The following is a 21189-nucleotide window of genomic DNA, read 5'->3' as shown; positions in this document are numbered from 1 at the left end:
AAATAACTGAATTTTCAATGCAAGGGAAAAGTCAAAAGTCAAAGCAAGTAGGGGAGACTTGCCCATTATAGCTAGCAAATCAAGAGCATCTCTGGGAAAAGAAAACAACTTGGGTTCCTGGCTTGAGGTCAGGTCTTCTAACCCCAAAACTTCCCCTCCTTCAGGACCCAGCTTTATAAATCACATGTCCACTTCCTAAAGGGTGAGGTGATGACCAAACTGCTTCTCTAGAGTCTTCAGAAGTATAGCTGTGCATCAGCACTGCCTCACAGCAGTGAAGCTGGGTAAAGTCTCTGTTCACTTCAGGGGATGTTCATGAGGGTGAAGAAGCCATGCCCTGGCTCTGCAAGCTGCCAGCACCGTATGTTTCCAAGGAATACACAATAAAGCAGCAGTTGTTGTGAGCTAATCTGCTTCCTCCTCCTGGGGCTCAGCTTGGTCTCTCATTACTGTGGATCAGCTCAAGGCCTGACGCAGTAGCCCTGCTTTCCCCCAAGGACATCAGTGGCCAGGGGGACAACAGGAGTGTCCAGAAACTGAACAGCGTCCCCTGTGTGTTAAAGGTACCTGTGCAATACACCACTCCCCCAGCTGTCCTGCAAGAGCTGCAGGTGTCACAGCCCAGCATTCACCAGGTCCAACTCAGCTATTTTGGCAGACCTGTTTGAGGTATTATGGATCGACTAAAAATGGGCATCCAACTGAAGCTAAAAAGGAGACTTACAGAACACCTCTCAAGAAAAATGCAGACCCAACTTTGGCAGAACATATTCCAACAGAAAGGCAGAAGCTTGACAAGCTTCAAATCTTGATTGAGGAGAGCAGAACAAAGCTGTGGTTTTTCAAACTTGTCTGCTTTGAGCTGTACCTTCACAAAGCTACAGTGGATAACACCCCCCCAAGTCCTGTGCTGCAGTGCTGTACAGCCATTTCACAACTGCTCTGCATACAGGAAAACCTGATAGACATGAGCACAAAAGCAGTGCTGGTTTGGGATCCTTACCATTGCTGTAGACCTAGGTTGCTGGGTTCATTGAACATCCTGATGGTGTAAAGCCGTGTCTCAGCACACACCTCTACAATACACTAACAGTCTGTGATTCTCTTTCTGCATCTGCAAACAACCTGCGGACAAAAAAGAGAGCAATATGAACATTTCACAGCTGGAAACTATACATAATTCCTAGTACCTTGCACATACATCTCAATAGCTCTATCAGCCAACTGGCCAAACCCCTCGCAGGCCAACAGCTCTCAGGCCCTTGGGGCACTTACAAACCTCAGTGGCCTGAACCAGCCTCACATCCAGCTTCCACCACTGCTGCCCATAGGCCCAGTAATTCTATATTAAAGGGACTCTGCCAGGTGGCACCTTTCTGTTTCACAGTGGGAAGTCAAGAACAGAGTGCTGCCACCACAGGCAAAGAAAGAGCTGTCCCAGAACATGGTCAGGGGCATTCTTAACTCTAACAGAAAATTTTAAACCCTGCATCACTTGTCCTTTAAATGAGAAATGCACTGTGCTAACTCAGAGAACCACTGGAATCCTCGAGGAGCAGGTGCTACATGTCCTGGAGCAGACAAGGTGGGTAGCTTCCCCCAGAGGAAAGAAGACCTTTCCACAAACCGGCTTCTATGTTTTGAGAAAATGAACAGAGCAGGGTGCACAGACAGGTCTTTACTTTCCAGGAAACTTGGGACCAGGGATTTGGGATGTATTTACTGTCTGTGGGCCCTGATCTTTTGCCAGGTGTATTTTTTATGGTTCCTATGCCCGCAGTAATCAACAGCTTGATACTGCACAAGTCGGCAGGTCTCACCCGAGACAGAGATGGAGTCACACGGCCTATGCCGGATCGGAGGTGTGGTGTACGAGCGCCGCACCAACGCGGACCGGCTGCCCGCCGGTGTCCGCTCCGCCAACCCACAGCGGGGAGGAAGGAACAGCGTCCGTTTCCACGGGGTCGTTATGGCAACTGCGCGGGCAGGAGCCCGGGCCGCTCCTCCGCGGGGGCTGCAGGCAAGGGGAAGGACCCCGCCCTGTCCCCGGGGCTGCGGAGGCAGGTGGGGCACCGGCGGGGGAGCGGAGCGCGAGGAGCCGCTTGGCAGCGTGGGAGGATGCGGGCTGGGAGCGGCGGGCCGCGGGCAGCCCCGGGGAGGGGACAGCCCGGTACCCGCGGAGGAGAGGGGCCCAGTGACTGTCGGTCGGGCGTTCTGTGAGAACTGTGAACCCTAGGGATTTGCCTTTCTCTGGGGTCCGCCCGCTCCTGCGGGCGGGCAAGGGCGGCACAGCCCGCTGGGAGAGCCGCGGAGCCGGGCAGGTGGCTGGGGGGGTCTGGAGGGGCCGTGGCTCACCGGCAGCAGCGGGTCCCGGCTCCGCGTGGTGCTGAACGGACAGCGGCGCCGCGCTGCGCATGCGCGGCCGCCCGCCGGGGCAGGGGCGTGCGCTGGGAACCGGGGAACGGGGCAGCCGGTGTGCGCCCGGGAACCGGGGCCATCGGGAACGGGGACAGCCGGTGTGCGCCCGGGAACCGGGGCCATCGGGAACGGGGACAGCCGGTGTGCGCCCGGGAACCGGGGCCATCGGGAACGGGGACAGCCGGTGTGCGCCCGGGAACCGGGGCCACCGGGAACGGGGACAGCCGGTGTGCGCCCGGGAACCGGGGCCATCGGGAACCGGAGCCCTGGGGAACGGCGGCCGGTGTGCGCCCGGGAACCTAGCCAGCTGCGGGGCTGAGCAACCAGTGTGCGCCGGGGAACTGGGGCCGTGGGGAACTGGAGCAGCTGGTGTGCGCTGGGATCTCGTGTGCGCTGGGGAAACGGGATAACTGAGGCACTGGGACAGGCGCTGTGCACTGGGGAACCGGGGTAGCTGCGGGGCTGCAGCCACCGGCGTGCGCCGGGGAACTGGGGCCATGGGGATCTGGTGTTCCCTGGCCACCTGGGATAACTGAGGCACTGGGACAGGCGCTGTGCCCGGGGGAGCGGATGCGCCCCGTGAGCTGGAACACCAGGGCCGGTATGCGCACCGCGCCGCTCGGAACGACCTGGGGGAGTCGCTGTGACACCAGTGGGACCTGTGAGCACCGTGACCTGCTGTCCCGCCCGGCACTCCAGCCGCGGCCCAGTGCCTCCGGGCCGGTCCCGGTAGCGCGCTCCGCCACCGGGGCGCGGCCAGGGGGCGGGGCCGGAGGCGAGGTGGCGGCGCGCGCACTTCCGCCCGCCGGCGTGACGTCACGGGCAGCCGCCGGTGTCCAGGGTGGGTGCGGCGCCGGATGGAGCGGCCGGGGGAGCCCCGGTGGGGCCGCAGGTACCGGGGGGCTGGGGCTGCGCTGGGCTGCGGTGGGCTGCACTGCGCTGGGCTGCGCTGTGCTGTGCTGGGCTGGGCTGCGCTGGGCTGTGCTGGGCTGGGCTGGGCTGCGCTGTGCTGGGCTGGGCTGCGCTGCCACCTCGCCACAGCGCGCTGCGGCGGGCAGCGAGGCGGTGTCCTGGTCCTGGCGGCGCTTTCGCAGCCGCCCCGCTGCGGCTCTGGGGCCGAGCGAGGCCCCTTGGGGTGGCGAGGCAGGAACGGCACTTGGTGCGGGCTCTGCTGGGGCCTCCAGCCGCAGCTCGGGAGCTCCGGGCTGCCGGGACCCCTCTGCTTCTTCCCTTCGCGGCCCGAGGCCTGTTCTTGGCAGAGACGCTGAGCGTCCGCTCCTCGGAGGGAGTCTCCCTGAGGGGAGCCCGGAGCCTTGTTTCTCCCCGCGGGAAGGAGCAAGGGCCTGGTCTCTCCCCCTCGCAGGGTGCCCGAGTGGCCCGGCACTGGATGAGGGGATTGGCTGACAGGTAGCCACGATGCTCGGACGTGAATGCTGGGCACAGCTACTGTGCGACTGGTGCGGTAACGCTGCAGCAGCTTCTTGCTGCTTCGCCGAGGGACAGGGCCTCCTTCAGCAGCTGATGGAAAGCCCCACCCAAGCTCTCCTGGAGGGCACTGCGGGCAGGTAGACTCGGATGCCTGAGCAGTGAACGTCCCAGGCTGGGGAGGTGGTGATGCAGGTGGCAGGCACGTGCCCTGCTGATGTGCCTAGCCAAGGGGCTATTCCGTGTGGGCCGATTGTGGGAAACGTCGCTGAGTCTGAGTCTTTCTGGCTATTCCTCCTAGAGGCATCTGGCAATAAGTGTGAGCTGATCTTGCCTGGCTCCTGCAGTAGCCTGGCTCTCTGGTGTCTGATGATGAGTGTGACCCACACCAGGGGATGCCTCCTGGATCTGCCCTGGGAAGACATCTTGGTTCCACATATCCTCTGTCATCTGCCACTGCAGCAACTCCTGAGCCTGCAGAGGGTCAGCAAGTCATTCCAGTCCCTCATCCAGCTGTACCTGGCCAACATGCGCTGCTTTGACTCCAGCCAGGTATTGGATGGCTCTGAGGCTGGGGCAGGACACAGATGTCCTATTGCTCTGAAACTATGTGGGGAGAAGAAACCCTTGGCAAGGAGGGTAGTTTCTGCTCAGAAGCTTGGGTTAATGGTTCAGGTGTCAAACTGGACAGATGGGCTTAGGGAGGAGAGGCAGTGATTCAGGGCCCAGCAATGCCAGTGTCTTGAGTAAGAGGCCTGGGGAGGAGTAAGCCTGGAAACTCCACCCAGGCCATTATGGGGCACTGGCTGGCAGAAACAAGTTTTGGAGTGGCATGTCCTCATGGAGCTTGTGCAGTAGGTTGGGTCTGATGGGAGATAACTGTGCTTGGTCTTCAGGGAAAGTTTGTGCTATTCCTGGGAGCCACTGCCTGGACCTGGGAAAGACTGGAGTAGCTGCTATTCTGTGAGGACAGAGTGGTCTAGCAAAGAGATTTTTGGAGAGCAGAGGTGTGGAGCTCATTATGAGTGTATCAATACAGGAGTCATGATGTGGGATGGAGAAACCAGAGTATCATCTAGCTTGTGGCAGTAGCCTTGGCATGAGGTGAGCAGAGTCTGATGGTAGGGTTTGCCCTGGGAAGAGGACAGGGGATGACTTTGGTCACTATTGTAATAGAAGAAGAAAGGAGAGGAGAGAGTATTTGGTGAGGACCGGGCTTATCTGGGGATTAACGCTGGGGGGATGCCTCATTCTTCCTGGGTTCCCCATGCAGATTGGACCTGCCATCCCTCGAGCTGCTTTTGTTAACCTGTTGAAGGACAACGAAGTTCTGCAGCAGCTGGCACTTCAGAACTGCTCCGACTGGCTGACAGACCGGGAACTGCTCCCGGTCATTGGGCAGAACCACCACCTGCACCAGATCCAGCTGAAGGGCTGCGCCCAGCTCAGCCGCCACGCGCTTGTGGCCATCTCACTGAGCTGCCCCAACCTGCGCCAGCTCTCCCTGGCTCACTGTGAGTGGGTGGACAGCCTGTCCCTGCGCAGCCTGGCTGACCACTGCAAGGCGCTGGAGGCTGTGGACCTGACGGCCTGTCGCCAGCTGAAGGACGAGGCCATCTGCTACCTGGTGCAGAAGTGCAGCAGGCTCAAGTCTCTGTCACTGGCTGTCAATGCCAATGTGGGCGATGTGGCAGTCGAGGAGACTGCCAAGTGCTGCCCAGAGCTGGAGCACTTGGACCTTACAGGGTGTCTGCGAGTCAAGAATGACTCCATCAGGTACTGAGCAATGTGGGGAGCCAGGGTGGGGATGGCAGGTATCTGGGATAGGGAGAGGAAGAGAACCAGAGAGGAAGTCAGATTTCTTCAGGCTGAAAGCAATGAGAGCTTAGTCTGGGAGAGAAGCCACTAGCAGGCCCTTCAGGGGAGGCATTGTGTGCTATTTACAGTAAATTTTCCAGCATATCATGGTGGGTAGGTCTGGGATCCAGATGTCCCTTGACTTTATGTCATACCACCTTGGTGCTGTTCCGAAAGGATGGTGTATGTGTGGCACAGTCACAAGCGCTGGGCTGCTGGGAGTAGAGAGGAATATGAGTGGAGGAGTCCTGACTTGGAACTTGCATGTGCTCTCTTTCTTGACAGGGTCCTGGCTGAGTACTGTCCCAAGCTGCGCTCGCTGAAGGTCAAGCACTGCCACAACGTGGCTGAGTCCAGCTTGAGCGTCCTCCGAAGCCGTGGGGTGGAGCTGGATGTGGAGCCTCCGCTGCAGAGGGCTCTCGTTCTGCTGCAGGATGTGGTTGGCTTTGCCCCTTTCATCAACCTTCAGATCTAGAACTGCTGCTGCTGGGGAGGGGGGGACTGACACAATGCTGGGATCCCAGAAGGATGCCGGAACTGGCTGCTGTGGAGACGTGCAGAGGGAGAGGTCAGTTCCATTGGTGAGGCTGGCCTGACTGGGGCTCACTCTTTCCTCTGGGGCTGTTTAGCTGCCACTGAGTGTTCATAAGTGGACTTCATTGGTGCCTCTGGGGAAAGTAGCTCCCTCTGCAGTGGTGTGGAAAGAGCGAGTGATTTGCAGGAACACCATGGTGCTGAACAGGCCTTGGTCAGGCCAGCTAATAGATAGGATTTATTTGTTGCATTTTAAATCTTTAAGCGGCAGCTGTCCAGAAAGCAGGGGAGTGTTTGATGGGGAGTGTCCCCTGGGGTGGGTGTGCAGGGCATACCAGCAGAGCTGTCGAACAAACCAGACCAGCTGGAGCAGAAAGAATAGCTACCAGCCCTCCTCTTGGGAGAGGGCAGGCCCCTCTGGGCTCTGGGAGGAGGGCAGTGAGCCTAGCTCCAGCCCACAGCCACTGGCTAGCCTGGCACCAAAGGACCAGCATGGCCCCAGTGCAGGCAGTATGTCTGCCCAGGCCTAGGGTGCTGGCTTAGGCTGGAGCAAGGTGGGAATTGTTTTCAGGAGGAACGTGCTCCTAATGGCAGTTTGACCAACAGAAAAATGCCAAACCTAGCTGTGCTGTCACTGAAAGCAGTTGGTCATTGTCATTTGTTTCTTCCAGCATCTGACCTAACATTTTAGTAGTGCCCAGGCCTGCTACTTTATTTTGCTCCCTGTTGTGTGGCTGGAGCTTTGGGTTTGGCTCTCAGCAGTGATGAGAAATGGCAGGAGCACTGACTGCTAACAGCTGGAGCTTATGCTGGAGTTTATGGAGAGAGCTGTAGATTGTGTTGGCAGGGAGAGTCTAGTTCTGGAGTTGAGCCTAAGCCCTTTTATCTGCTAGGCAGTTAATCAAACAGCAGATGCATCTTGAGAATGTGATGAAGAGAGTAATTGGAGGAATAGAGGATGACCCTGCTCCTCTCTTTGGCCCTAGGAAGTACTGGAGGCAGTGTTGTAAAGCATGTGCACACTCTGGCTGAACTACACACCAGCTCACATCATCTTTATTAATACTGGCACTCAAAGCAACAGTGCACAAAGACTTGTTAAAAAGGTTGCTGCAAAAGCACATGCCAAATCTCAGATCCAAAAATGTCCCATGCAAGGAATAGCAGAGAATGCCCAGGCCCTGGAGAGCCACTGTGGTATGCCCCTGGGGGCAGAGGGATAACTACACAAGGAGAGAAGTCTCCTCAGCCAGGTTAGTTGAGGAAGCTGAAAGCAGTGTCCTGGCTTCCAGGTTAGTTCAAGTTAGTGGCAGGTGGAGTTGCCTCATTCCTAGCACCACACATCCATCCTGCCATGCCTGGCAGTGAGGCTGAAGAGCAGGAGGACCTGGCTGTCAGTGGAACTTGTACTTCCTGGCTGGTTTTAGGCTGATGTAGGTTCTCTTCATCTCCTCACTCTCAGGCTTCTTGATGTCTTTGTACCTCTCTCCTTTTGTACTCACCACCTGGTTATCAATATAGCGGATCAGCTTCTTGGGAGCCTGGACAGGAAAGATAGTAACACCAAGTGGATGGACAGCCACATTTCTAGAGAAAGGGAGGGGGCAAGGAAAAGCAGAGCTGCACTATGGAAGGCGTGTGAGTGGGTTGTTTTACCATTGTCTGTGCTGGGAATCTTGGCCAAAACTGGGAAGGATGCAATCTGATGGGAAGGAGTGAGAGCCATGGTAGTCAGGAAAGGTTAGAGCTAACAGTCCCTTAGCTGAGCTGATCTTCTCTCTTTGACTGACAGGTTCTGTGAACAGACCTGCCTTTGGCTTGTCCTGTTATTTTTTTGGACTTGCAGCCTGTTTTTTTTTTTTAAACCTTGGGACATTCAAACTGCTGGTGAGCTGGGCCTGCTTACCTCTTTGGGTGGAGCTGGCCGATGTGTTTTCTGATCCTCTGCACTATCCACCATCATGTATCTGAAACACAAGAAGCATTTAGTGAACACTGTAACATACTTTGCCTGGAGCTACTTACAGCCTATGTTTCTTCTCCCCTGGCTGGTTTGTGGCTGTGCAGTGTGTCCTATTTGCCTAGGTTGCAGCTAGGAGAACCTGATGTTCCCCTCTGGATGAAATGGGCAAGAAGTATGTCATCCTGGTGAGAATCTAGCAGGATTCTTCTGGAGTAGCATCCTTAGCAGTATTTGAAGGGTATTGAAAACTCAGGTGGTTGAGAATGCTGATAGCCACTGCAGAACTGAGCAAGGTACTGAGGTCTGGTGTGCTCTGCCATCAGGGCAGCTTTGTTCCTTCTCAGTCCAAGGGATGGCAGCCAAATGAGACACAGGTGAGATTACAGGACCAATCTGTCTGCTTTTGCCCTGAATGATGGTGTTCCTTTCACACTCCTCCTACTACTTGACTGTGAAACAGGTCTGTGCTGGAAGCAACTTGATAAAAGCATCACCTCATTTCCTGTGTAACTGAAACATCAGGGTCCAAGCATTTGCTTGCTGTACTGCTGAGTTGCTACTCTGAGATTTTGGTGCTGGTTTAGCACAGGTGACCATGACTTCTCCCTCAGTAGTTAGTATAGTTCTCTTGTGTATCTTCAGCTATGGCGATCTGCTTTCTGTACCTGTGCTTGAGTGATGTTTAAAGTACAGGATGTTGCCAAAATGTCATTAAAGTGAAGTTCTCAGAAACATAAAAAGAAGCTGGTGCTTTTTTGTTCCCTTGCCTGTCACTCTGAAATGAGCCTGCACAGGAGATGGGCAAGGACAGGGATTACTACTTCTGCCTGGATGCTGTTTGGCCTTGCTTTATCTTTCCTAGCCCATCAACTGTTTATCCTGTCCTTGGGGAGAATGTAAAGTGGAAAAGATGTAGCTGGATAGATGTGTGGAAGCTGCATGCCTGCATGAGGATACTCTTGAAAGATGAGATCTTAAAGCAGATCAATGAAACCACAGTGTGGGTTCTCCCACTGAGAATTAAATGCTTTTAGAAATGAATATAGGTAAGCTAATCTAAAGCTGCTTTCATTCCCAAGATGTCCATAGGAGGACTTCAGAGAGATTTCTTTAAATGCATTGAATTCGCACCTTCAACAACTGAGATTTAATCTTCCCAGTGCTGTTGTACAGGCAGTCTCTTGAAGGTATCTTTAACCTTGTTTGGACTGTCTCCAAGAATGGAGGTATGAATGAGCTACTGTAGTTCTACAGGTCACCATGTGTTTGTTACCTGCGTTGCAGCATGATGTTTGTGCCTTGGACCTTTAACCAGGACCTCAGCTAACAGTGCTGTGACTTACACTGTATCTACAGGAGGCTGAAACCCTGCACGCAGCCAGTGCTGTGACCCAGCCTGTACAGGCAATGTGTTTCTGTGCCAGAGTTCTAAAAGAAACCAAACCTGTTCTGTTGTTCAGGTTTTGTGGGTTGTTTGTTTGTTTGTGGGGGGTTTTGTGTGTGTTTGTTTGGTTGTTTTGTTGTTTTTTCTTCTTCTTCGCAGCTGATGATCGTATTTGTGCTTAGACATGTTCAGCTAATACCCACCCCTAGTTCTTTATAGACCACACTGTTCCCCAGACTGCTACCTCTTCATTTATTTGGAGCAAAACAAGGGGTTCCTTGCTGCTGGGTACTTACTTCTGTAGGATGACCTGTTTTAGTTCATCATGGTTGGGTGCTCTGCGGGGCCGTGCCAGTTCCTGGGAGGAGACAAGTTGGTGTGCGAATAGCACAACAACAGGGCATACAGCTTACCAGCTAGCTCTGTGAACCCAGCTGCTGCTGGAGTACTTCAGCCCCTGGGGGAAAGGGGTGCCAGCCACAGCTCCACTGGGGTCCTGGCTTGGTTGTGGGCACAGCCTATACAGTGAGAGCCAGGGGAGGGAGAGGGGCTGTTGCTCTGCATGATCCTCCTGGCTTATTATGCATAAAGTTTCTGCAGTCAAAATTTCTGCTTGTAGCAGACAGCTGTGACACCTCCATGTCCCTGAGCTCTGCCCTGCTTCTTGGCCCACTGCCACCCCAATCAGAGTACAGTACCTTTACACTTGCACCTGCTGGGCCAATTTCCACCTTCTCCTCCACAATTAACTGCACTGCCTCTTCCAAGTTCCCCAAGGCCATGGCGAGAGCCTTCTCTGCCTGGCTTACAGTACAGGCCGGGAACATCTCCAGTAGCAGCTCCACCCCATCCTTCAAGTCAGCACCTTCCTAGTTGGAGCAAGAGACAGGTAAGTTGGGGATGCAGTGAGGAGAGGGCTACTGAAAAGGGCCTCTGGTTTTTCATGCTCAGGAAATTCAGCTCACTGAAAGCTCTCTCTCTCCTTACCATCATTACTAAATCTGATTGCTGAAACTAACAGGGGACTGTATCTTTGGAAAGGCCAACTCTCACTCTTCAATCTCCCCCCTCAGTATTTCAACTTGTTTTAAAGCAGGGCTCCTATAACCTGACTCATCTGTGTAGCCATGCTTAGGAGTGAGCTTTCTGGACCCTGTGGTGCAAATGCCTGACTCCTGCCCACCTTGTGAAGTTACATTTACTTTGATTAGAAAGGAGTGGGCCTGCTGAACACTGACATGATGCTTTATCAGAAGGAATCACCATAGTAGCATTTGCTAGAATGCTGTGGACACAGAACGATTGTACTGCAGAGCAGGAATAGATCAGTACTGGAGAAAGAGCAAGCAGGGTGTGGGGGAGGAAGGTGGGGTTGATGTGGAAGGTGCTGCAGTAGCTGTAGCTGCTGTGGGATTTCTGAAGGCACTGGGACAGGCTCTCTCAGCTATTGCTCTACCCTTTCCAGCCACTGAGAAGGATGAGCCCAGAGCATTGGCTCATAAGTCTGTCAGCACATAATTTTCTGACAGTCTTGCTTAGGCCTTAAAATGGAGAAGATCATGGACACAAGTGATGCTGTGTCATAGCCTATGCTGTGGTTCCTTCCAGAGCTGGAAAATGCCCTCAGGTGGTGCTGGTAGCCTAGTGATGTGTGACTGTTCCCAGTGTTCCTGCTCCTCTGTGGGGTACTCATACCTGGGCCCCGGCTCCATCTGTTAGAGTGCACAGTCTTTCCCCGTTGCAGGCTCCAGCTCCAGGCTCCTGGCCCTCGGTGAGGTCTTCAGAGGGCGCTTCACTCCTGCTTTCCACAGCCTTTTGGCCAAGTTTTTCTTAAAGACACAGTGATATCTCCTGAGGAACAGTCCCACTAAGGCTAGAGCTCTGTGCTTTCTGTTGGCAAGAGATTGCCAAAGCAAATCTCTTCTTAAGTGACAAGACTTGGAAGTACTACTGTTTCTCCTGCCCTCAGCAGGGATAGCTGCAGCTCTGGTCCCACTGATCTGCAGGAAGCCAGTGCTAGCACCTGCTGGAGTGCCTGAGTTCTGCTTTTCCAGGCTGTACAGGGCATGGGCTGCTTGCAAATTCAGTTCTGCTTTTCAATTCTCAGTCCGCTAGTGCTTCGGTTGTGGATACTTCTAAGAATTCCCTGGTACTTGCTCTATCTTTGAACTAAGGTGTAGTTTTGATTTTAAACTTGGGAATACACTGTGGTAGTCCCCAGGCTGCATGCAAGCCAGCATATCCTGTGATCAGCTTACTCTGATGCATCTCTTTTTTTACTGTCTCTTTTTCTCACTGTAGGAAGAACCATTTCACTTTTGTTCTGTCATAAGACTGGGATGGTGCTTTCCTTCCACACTCTGGCTACATCAGGATCCTCAAAGGATAGGATGCAGGGGAGCAGAGCAGAGCAGTAGATTTTGTCAAGTTCAAGAAAGCAGCAAGTAAGATAAAAGACAGGACTGTCTGTTCTACATTGTGTAGCCTTCTGGCAAGACAGCAGTGATGTTGTTAGATCAACAAAACTCAGACTGGTTATGTCCTGGAAGGTTTGATATCCAGGCACTGCAGCCTGTCTGTTCTTTAGTGGAAAGTACCCATGGAGTTAATTGATACAGCAATCCAGCTGGTCTCTGAATGCTGAGGTTAGAAAGGGCCACTGTCACAGTATAGTCTTCTGCACTCCTGCACAGTGCAGGTCAGAGCACATCACTGATTCTGCACCTGTGCCAGGGTTCATGGACGAACAGGAAGTGAGCTTTGAGGATGCTCAAAGTTAGATGTGATACATGTATTCAGCTGGATACTCTATTTGATGATGCACCTGATAAAGGCTGCCCAGTGGTAGTGCCACTTAGGCAGATGGCTATCAGAGGCAGGCAGAAATCCTCGCTTTCGAAATTAACCTGCAGCAGAATTTCAACAAGCAGCCCTGAATTGGCTATTTCTTTCTTATTACTCTGGCTTTGATCTCAATAGAGATATTTGGAGAATTGATCAAGTGTTTTTCACTCCAGTATGTCTTGGACAGTATTCCATATGACTCCAACCTCCCATCTGTTGATGTGAAAAACCTTACTGAACGTTGAAATAAAAACCAACAATCCCAAACCTGTCAATCAATTCAGGCTACCTTATGCATTCCTAACTGTGGCAAACAAGTTCGTATTTTATTCTGTGACATTGTTCAGTATCAAATATTAACACTAAAAACATGTACAGATCTTCTTGTGCTGAAATTGTTTGTGTAACTCACCTTTGTTGCGAGCTTCACCAAGCCTTTCTGAGAGGGAGAACATCATTTCACAAACATCCCCACTGCAAGAGACAGAAGCTGTATAATTAGCATGAGGAATAAAAGCACTAACTTATCCTACTTGGCTACTATTTTATAAAAAGACAAGGCTTGATGGGAAGCCCAGTAAAATCAACTGGTATTTCAGATGGCCAAGGACCTACTTGAAAACTATATTAGGATTAGCATCAGTGTATTCAGGCAGAGTGGCTTATTGTGATGGCTCAGGTTTAGTACTAATACATCTTCAACTAATACATTTTCAGCAATTCAACAAAAGAATCAATAGTACTAAGGGGCTTGGGGCCAGGCCCCTGGTGTGTCATGCACATACAAACCAATAACAATTACATACCTGTGGATTTCTGCAAAACCAGGGATATATGCCTCCATCATTTCCACAAAGGTGTCCATGTCAAAAGTCTCTTCAGATGATTCTGGTGAGCCCAGCTCTTCCAGGACACCCGTGATATAAGAGAAGAAAACATCATCCATCGCACTGGAGACAAAGAGAACACAGGCAGCAGGGTCAACAGGCCCGTTTTTAACTTTCTTTCCATACCCATTCTGCCTAACCCTTGTGTCTTTCTAATAACAGCAGCAGGACCTGTGTGACTGTATGAAGAAATCCCACCTGTAAAGCCAAGAAGCAGGTTGTCAGTGGTTGAGAGGGAAGCATTAGCAGATAAATAGTGCATATGGTCCTGCTTCCTGGGCAGCACTGAATGAAAAGCCCCAGCGTGTGTTCCAGAGGCTGTGCCCCTGTGGGTGCTTTAGCCGTGCTAACCAAAATATTCCAATGTTTGAGACCCTGGCTGTTCTATACTGACTGGTGCTTCAGGTGAGGTCATCATATTCTGTTAAGTTACACTTTCTATGGGATACACTGTTCTCTGCTTGCTGCTCTTCATGCTTGTGTCACTGCTGCCACCAGCTGCAAAACTAGCTGCTGTGTTCCAGCCTCAAGATGGCTGTATCTCTGCATGCAAGTAGAGTTCAAAACAGAGAGATGCCTGACATAGATTATCCTGCTCAGAAAGACATTTGGGAATGCTGTGGAATGAAGGAAATCCCATATCCTAATGGGTATTACTGGACAGGAAATTATTCATCTTGGTCATCAAAGAAATGACATTGCTAGATTGCAATGCTAAACTATAGTTATTCCAGCATTCCCATCAAAGCCTGTACAAATTACCTACATCCTGGATCTGACTTAAAAGAGAGCAACACAAAGTACAGGAAAACTACAGAATTCAGTATAATGCACAGAGTGACCATGCAGAGTTCAAATCTGCAACAATGATACTGGAACTGCCTCTCTCAACATACCTGAGATCTGCTGCAGGGATGTGGGACTGGATGAAGCGTGTCAGTGTGTCTTGAATGATTCTTTCAAGCTCCATGTTTCTCTAAACCTTTTTCTTTTAAAAAAAGAAGGAAAAAGAACTCCATGTAACTTTAATGAAATGAAAATAACAATATCAAAGTGCAAGTATGGTATAGGTAAGTGTGTTCTTCCCATGAGAACAATTCAGAAACTCCTCCAATGTCTTGTCATCTCTGGGTAACAGCAGGCAAAGATATCCATAAAAAGTTGCAATATGAGGATCCACTGGAAAAAGGAGCTCAATATCTTGGGCCCCTCCTGACTGTGTTGATGCTGTCAGAATGCAGCTGAACCGTACATTTAAAAAGTCTCCTCTAGGAAGCAAAGCAGATGTATCCAGCTGCAGGACACCTTCTGAACTGGAAGACTGTGCTGTCCAGTGACGAAGAAACGGAGTGGGCTTGTACACTCAGTGCACAAAGGGGTGGACCTTCCAGCTAAGAGCATAGGCAGTGATGCTTGGGCTTGACTCAGGAGTGAGTGGGAGGAAGGGTAATGTCTCCTAAAGAAAGGACATCCTAGAGCATATTTTACAGGGAAATACCAAGCAGGGCACAGACAAGTAGTCCGCCAGCCAAAATATCAAAGGTCTCCAGGTCAGGCATGGACTGCCAGTGGAATCCCGCCCAAACAGGAGCCTGTTGTTGTGCTCGGTAAATGAGCCATTCTACAGTTGATGCAGCTGCAACAAGGGGCACTTGATAACCAAAACTCAGGGGAGTTCTAAGAATCACAGAGCTCCTACAGAAGCACTGGCAGAAGGAGACTGCCCACAGCCCTGCTTCAGCTATCAGTACTGAGCCTGGACCGAACAGGGTGGAAAAAAAGCTGCTTCTTAACCATTCCTTCCCCTTGGGGTCTACAGAGCTGCTGGGTGGACAGATTCCTGGTATAAGCACCAAGTTCTTCCCAGGAAGGAAACCAGCCTTCCATTCACAGAAACTGGTATGGGCATTGTCCAGAGTGTTTCCAAGGGTCATCATGCTCCCATCAGTGCAGCTCTCTCATTTCCAGCACACTAGGACCTGACCAGGCCTGTTTGACACGGAACATAGGGAACAGTCATATAGCTTACTAACAGACAATTCTGCTGTCCCATGGGAATCAGAAAGGTTTGGCATTTCCCTAGATGAGTCTTCCAGAGTTAGCAGAATATAAACAAAACTACCCCATGACACTCAGCAAAGTTGAGAATTACATAACTCAGGACATCAAAACACCTTATGCATTATACCTTCAAATGCTATGCTGCTTCTAGTGATGACCTGCAATAGTTAAGAGGGAGATTCACTAGAAGAGCTTATCCTATGTGCTCAGGTTTGTGTGGGAGTGATTTACAATGCACAAAATGATCTATAACCCAAAGGCAGGAGGAATCACTCTTGAGAGCTCAGTTTTCCTGAAAAGATGTTACAGTACTTCTAAACTTCCAGTCATAACTGAAATGTGGGTTTTAAGATCACTTCACTAATTGTGATTCAAATATATCTGTGAAAGTCCTTCTGCATTTCTTGTTGCAATTTGGGTTCTGTTGCACAGAATCTACTTTTAAAAACATATGATGAAATGATACTCCCATTGCCCTGCTCACAGCTACAGCCTTACAGTTTTGCACTGTCAGAACTCAAGACCTTCAGCTCCTGGAAATCCCTGTCACTTTTCTGACAAACTCCAGTCTTTAAACACTGGTGTTTTTTATCAGAGTGAGCAGTGGAACACTGTATGTCATTTCATTAAGACAGGCTTAGTTTGAAATACCAGGAGTGCTTATTTGAACCACATAACATCACATGGCATATGTATTTCCTCACCTCAGGCAGAGAAAAGTGGTATTACTTCTCAAATCGTGAATGTAAAAATTACTCATTTTCTGTATTTGATACTTTGACCAGCATCTCAACAGGGTTTCCCACCCTATTCTCAGTGTCAAGAACCCAGCAACCTCAGCAGTCTCCATGCTCTTGTAGTCTCCTTCCCAGCATGTTAATGTCAAATTTATTTTTTTGGTTTGGTGGTTTCTTTTTGTATAAAACAAATTTAGAAATAACATTCCTCTTAAAGTACCATTTTTCTTGTTGTGTACTAAATAGCTACTTATGCTATATTGAAGAAAAGTTGGTATGAATCTGTCTTCCTCAAAAAAAAAAAAAGGTGAAAATCTGAACTGTTTACATATAGCAAGATTGTTTTGGAAGGCTCTTTCAACTCCAACTTCAGTAATCACTCTCAAATGGGCAATGTGATGGAATTGGAATGACTGTGAGTCTTGGACTTCTTACTAACAAGACAGACATGAGCAATTTAGAAGAATGTTTCTGAGCTGAGGAACTGCCATTTGGATGTATATCAACTTTTATGGGATCATAAATTTGCCTACCAGTGTCTAGAGGTTTCTGCAAGAGGAAGGAGGTGGGTGTTGTATCCTCGGGTATTTCTCAGAACAGGTTAGAGCAAGTTCAGGTAAATCTCATCTGGAAGGTTCATTTAGCTCAAATGTCAGTGATTATTTTTATGTGAGTAATGGGACAGGGGTGGTTCACTGAGCTATCTCTGAAATTTTTTTTCCTCAAAAAGCACAGAGCATGTCTTATGCTGCTTGGTGTGTCTGTGCTTGGGGAAGTGCATTTCTCTGGGGTATAAGGCCCTCTCAGTGCAGCCTGTGATGTACAGGCTCAGAGGAACCTTCTCAAAACACACGTGCAGGACAGAGAATGAGCTGCGGCTATACTCCACTCAACTACTTAATGCAAACTCTGCTGGCTTAAAAAAAAAACTTTCCAGGCTAACTGACACTTTATAGACAATTTCAGTGCTTCTATTTTTTGTTTTTCCTGCTAAATAAGTCCCTGAAATGGCTTTGACAGTGGTTGCTATGGGAAAGCAGGCTGAGGTCACTGTGTGTGTTAACACAATTAACTGCTTAATGCTCTAAAATTAATATAAGACTTGTTTATGGCTTAGTCCCAGTAAACTACAGTGCTAGAAGATAGTAATGCCAGTGGCCAGACTCTGCCCTCCCCTCCAGATGGACACTGGAAAGCAGCACTTGGATACTCTGCTGACACAGGGCCCTTACCGGAGCAGATGCGTCACCTGTGCGAGGCCTTCGGCTCACGGCCCGTGTTCATGAAGCCACTTCAGTGCCTGCAGAGGAGTCGACAGTCCATCCTATGACTGCCAGGCCCAAACCATGAATGAGGAAACCCCTTTATGGGAAAGGAAAGCTGAATTAGCTGAAGCAGAGAATCATTCTGTATACTGGTGTCTTTATGCTTTATATCACTTGTGACCATTTCCCCTAACACAGACGGTACAGCTTTATTCTTTGGCATAAAATGTATTCTGTGGAAGGGTAACGTGGCTGTGAGAACGGTATACCTGTCAACCTTCAAATTCGCTGCGATGGCGCGATGTTTTTCAACATCCATCCGAATTCATGTAGCAAGGCCAGCAGAGGTCCCTGCCACCGGTGGCCTCATCGCCATGGCCAGGCAGAAGTTGTCTCTCGAGGCTTTAAGGAGACAGACCGGAGAGAGACCGGTGTTCCTGCTGTGCAGGTGGCCACGGCCGGAGCCCCACCGGGGGCGGCACCGCGGGCCTGGCGCCTTTCTCTGCGCTCGGGCTGCTCCCTGCCAGCGGCGGGCCACGATTCCCCCGCCGGGGCTTGACAGCGAGGCCGCAGAGTGCCCGAAACACGCACGGGCCGGCTCCTCCACGCCGTGCCGCCCGCACCGGGGGTCGATCCCCGCACCGCAGAGGCTGCGCGTTACCCCGCCCGGCCCCCTGGCCCGTCTCCCGCCCGCCGCGGTGCGGACCGCCGATAAGAGCCCCACTCCCGAGTTCCGCGGGCTCCCCGGCGCTGCGTCCCGTGTCCCCTGTCCCGAATCCCGTGTCCCCTGTCCCGTGTCCCCGCGGGCGGGGCGGTAACGGGCGCGCGCCGCCGCCGCCGGGGGGTTAGCGGTCACCTGATGGCCCGCGCGCGCCCGCCGCGCCGTCCTCCCTCCGCGCGGGGCCCGCGCGGCGCGCGCGAACGCGTCACGTGGCCGCGCCCGCCGCCAGCAGCCGAGGCGCGCGCGGCCCGGCAGGGCAGGGCAGGGCAGGGCGGCTGCGCGCTGCCGCTCCCGCGCCGCCATCTTTCCTGTGGGCAGCGGCCCGGGAGCGGCCCGCCTCGGCAGGGCTGGGTCACCCCGGGAAAGGATCCCGGGAGCTTTCCTTGCCAAGTGCGAGACACGCGTTCCGTGCTAAAATAGCTCTCAAGTGCTTTATTCAAATGCCTGGCTGCCCAGCTGTTCGGTCAGCCGCAGCTCTGTCACGGGATGCTGTCCAAGCTGCCGCCCGCTTGCAGTCTCCTGGCTGAGGAGCCGCCCCGCTACACCCAGCCAGCCGAGCTGCTGTGTAACCATTCATTCCAACCGTCTGCGGCATTGCTGTGTGCCTGGGGCAGGCTCAGGCCCTTCAAGAATCACCGAATCAACTGGGTCGGAAAAGACCTCTTACATCACTGAGTCCAACATGTGACTGCGCACCAACCTGAGAAGGCAGCAGGGCGGGATGGGGACAGGAGCGGGGCGGGATGGGGACAGGAGCGGGGCGGGATGGGGACAGGAGCAGAGCGGGATGGGGACAGGAATAGGGCGGGATGGGGACAGGAGCAGAGCGGGATGGGGACAGGAAGGGGGCGGGATGGGGACAGGAGCGGAGCGGGATGGGGACAGGAACAGGGCGGGATGGGGACAGGAGCGGGGCGGGATGGGGACAGGAGCGGGGCGGGATGGGGACAGGAGCGGGGCGGGATGGGGACAGGAGCAGAGCGGGATGGGGACAGGAGCAGAGCGGGATGGGGACAGGAGCGGGGCGGGATGGGGACAAGAGCAGAGCGGGGTGGGGACAGGAGCAGAGCGGGATGGGGACAGGAGCAGAGCGGGGTGGGGACAGGAGCAGAGCGGGATGGGGACAGGAGCAGAGCGGGGTGGGGACAGGAGCAGAGCGGGATGGGGACAGGAGCAGAGCGGGACGGGGACAGGAGCGGGGCGGGATGGGGACAGGAGCAGAGCGGGATGGGGACAGGAACGGGGCGGGATGGGGACAGGAGCAGAGCGGGATGGGGACAGGAGCAGAGCGGGATGGGGACAGGAGCGGAGCGGGATGGGGACAGGAGTGCAGCTCTTTCCCTCCTCGCTGGCTGCACTCGCCCGTCCCCAGTCAGCTGAGCTGCTCGCTGCTTTGCTTGGTTGACAACGCACCTTTGGAGAACTAACTCTGTTATACCTGGTGCTTCTTCAGAAAAATCGTAAAGCAGCAAGGCATAGTTGCTCTCCGACTCATGCTCCTCAGTCATGTGTTACTAAATACTAAGCGAATGAGCCTGATTCTGCCTTTGGCAATACACAAAATAACAAAAAAAAAAATTCCAGAGTAATGGGTAGGGAACATCACACTCACTCCAGTGTTACTAAGAGAAGAGTCTGTTTCTGTTGTTTATTTCTCTTAAAATGTACATCCATTCCTCCATTCACACTGTATGAATATACGTCATTGTAGGAATATCCACTGCCTTTCATTTCTTCTGCTTTTGCCTGATTTTAGCTGCACTTATCCATACATTAACCAGAAGTAATCAACTCTGCTGCATTATCTTTCCTTTGATCTGTGTTTTTGCTTTAGTTTGATAAACAGTTCGAAATCCTGTAGCAAGCCTGCTATTTCTAGGTTTCAAATTGTGTGAGCCATTGTGTAAAGAACATGCTGAGAATGCATCTGCTTCTGGTACAGGCTTCATCACAGTGAAGTGGAAGGAGAGTTTTTGAAGAAAAAGAAGTAGCACATGTAAAGCCCTGTCCTGGGGTAATTTCGTGATGTTGAATTATATTCCCATTCATCTGTTTAGCACAGAAATAAGATTTGTGCCTTTAAAACTGGTTCCAAGAGCAAAGGGGGAAGAAGAAGTGCGCAATTTGTTTGAGGGAACTGCGCTTTCTCCCCCACATTCTTTCTCAGGGACTGTGTTGTCTGCAGCACAGACAGCAGGAGAGAGCTCTCCTTTGCTTTTAGTTGATTTATTTTTAGCTGGCTGAGGCAGAGAAGTTCCCCAGACTATGGCTTTTCTTTTTCCTGGAACTGACCAGCCTTGCTTTGGACCAAAAACCCAGAAAAACACCAGGGGCTCACAGCTGTGGCCCCCTAGGGCCCAGGACATTGCATTCCAGCACAGGAGGGACTGATAAGAGATGAGCAAGCCGAGCTACACCCCACAAAAAGAACTCACTCTGAATTTGCCATCTCTTCAGAACAATGAGAGATTCCACTGTTTAATATTATTCATTTTTTCATGTTTGTGAAAGAAACCTCCCCTCCCCTGTAAGTACTTTGATTGTTAAATAAACAGCTTTTCCACTTTTCTCCGAGAAACCTTTCCTGAACCAGTGAGGAGGAGAATCTGCTTGAATTTTCTTTCTAGAAGAATCCAATTTCAAAGTTGCCTCCCAAACTTGCATTCAACCAGAACAAGCCCCTAGAAATTAACAAATTTTAAAGCTGTAATAAACAATTGCAGTTACCTTGTTTGACATAACTTCCCTCATCAATTCTTAACTGAATTAGAACAGACATTCCTAAAATACTTTGTGTTAAGTGGTTCTACTAGCTTTTTCCAGGTAGTTCATGGCATCCTATTCATCGGCAGAAATTAAGGGTTTGATTAGCCTCAGTCTGACTTGAAGTTTCCTTGGCTTGCTTGTAAACCTTGAGGCCCATAAGAAATTTTTGAGAGTTCTAACATACTGTCAGTTCAGACAATTGTAAAATTCTTACAAATCCTATGATTTTTGTATCACAAATTTCAGAGCAACAACAGACTGGACCTCTGTTTGTTGTTCTTTTCTACTACTAAGACTTTGAAGGTGACCATCAGCCAGGATGATGGT

General features: G+C 51.5%; 3 protein-coding genes across 16 annotated transcripts in view; 1 reads left to right on the top strand and 2 right to left on the bottom strand.

The window, feature by feature from the left end:
* PSD (pleckstrin and Sec7 domain containing) overlaps positions 1–3214 on the bottom strand; it is a 46672-nt gene extending 43458 nt beyond the window's left edge. For 3 of the 9 annotated variants that reach the window (XM_086898981.1, XM_086898978.1, XM_086898984.1), the window contains exons 1-2: positions 2356–2489; positions 1004–1125 (exon numbers count right to left, since the gene is read on the bottom strand). The gene's annotated coding sequence lies outside the window, so the exon portion shown is untranslated. Of the gene's footprint in view, positions 1–1003; positions 1126–1820; positions 2490–3047 lie in introns of those variants that run through there. The other 6 variants (XM_086898980.1, XM_086898986.1, XM_086898982.1 and 3 more) reach the window with 4 other exon arrangements.
* Positions 1849–8937, top strand: FBXL15 (F-box and leucine rich repeat protein 15). 4 transcript variants are annotated; one of them, XM_086899006.1, is made up of 5 exons: positions 2473–2602; positions 3782–3983; positions 4145–4395; positions 5117–5619; positions 5986–8937. In XM_086899006.1, the coding sequence occupies exons 3-5, from the start codon at positions 4213–4215 to the stop codon at positions 6173–6175; spliced, it is 876 nt and encodes a 291-aa protein (XP_086755132.1). In that variant the 5' UTR covers positions 2473–2602; positions 3782–3983; positions 4145–4212; the 3' UTR covers positions 6176–8937. The 4 variants fall into 4 exon arrangements, with proteins under 4 accessions (XP_086755130.1, XP_086755132.1, XP_086755131.1 ...); XM_086899004.1 differs by lacking the exons at positions 2473–2602; positions 3782–3983 and adding an exon at positions 1849–2064 and having other exon boundaries at positions 4147–4395; XM_086899005.1 differs by lacking the exons at positions 2473–2602; positions 3782–3983 and adding an exon at positions 3172–3310.
* On the bottom strand, positions 7264–18349 carry CUEDC2 (CUE domain containing 2). 3 transcript variants are annotated; one of them, XM_086899013.1, is made up of 11 exons: positions 18232–18317; positions 17645–17777; positions 17343–17472; positions 14209–14300; positions 13232–13375; positions 12838–12899; positions 11277–11410; positions 10280–10450; positions 9878–9939; positions 8141–8201; positions 7264–7775 (listed from the first exon to the last, which is right to left on the bottom strand). In XM_086899013.1, the coding sequence occupies exons 4-11, from the start codon at positions 14280–14282 to the stop codon at positions 7629–7631; spliced, it is 855 nt and encodes a 284-aa protein (XP_086755139.1). In that variant the 5' UTR covers positions 14283–14300; positions 17343–17472; positions 17645–17777; positions 18232–18317; the 3' UTR covers positions 7264–7628. The 3 variants fall into 3 exon arrangements, with proteins under 3 accessions (XP_086755139.1, XP_086755138.1, XP_023785297.1); XM_086899012.1 differs by lacking the exon at positions 17645–17777 and having other exon boundaries at positions 18232–18349; XM_023929529.2 differs by lacking the exon at positions 18232–18317 and having other exon boundaries at positions 17645–18229.
* Positions 18350–21189: the final 2840 nt, after the last annotated feature.

This window comes from Cyanistes caeruleus, chromosome 8, assembly GCF_971803275.1.
Source record: "Cyanistes caeruleus chromosome 8, bCyaCae1.hap1.1, whole genome shotgun sequence".
Lineage (NCBI taxonomy): Eukaryota > Metazoa > Chordata > Aves > Passeriformes > Paridae > Cyanistes > Cyanistes caeruleus.
Note: the sequence above shows the minus strand (reverse complement) of the source record. Positions and strands in the feature narration are given on the sequence as shown.

Bases quoted from the DNA above. Each gene is read 5' to 3' on its own strand.
- FBXL15 (XM_086899004.1), top strand. From the start codon at position 1,849: ATGCCGGATCGGAGGTGTGGTGTACGAGCGCCGCACCAACGCGGACCG. The intron at 2,065-4,146 runs GTGGGGCACCGG...TTCCTCCTAGAG, and splicing joins CCCCGGGGCTGCGGAGGCAG to GCATCTGGCAATAAGTGTGA. The intron at 4,396-5,116 runs GTATTGGATGGC...TTCCCCATGCAG, and splicing joins GCTGCTTTGACTCCAGCCAG to ATTGGACCTGCCATCCCTCG.
- CUEDC2 (XM_086899012.1), bottom strand. From the start codon at position 14,282: ATGGAGCTTGAAAGAATCATTCAAGACACACTGACACGCTTCATCCAG. The intron at 11,411-12,837 runs GTGAGTTACACA...TGTGTCTTTAAG, and splicing joins TGGTGAAGCTCGCAACAAAG to AAAAACTTGGCCAAAAGGCT. The intron at 8,202-9,877 runs GTAAGTACCCAG...CTTGTGTTTCAG, and splicing joins AAACAGGTCATCCTACAGAA to ATACATGATGGTGGATAGTG.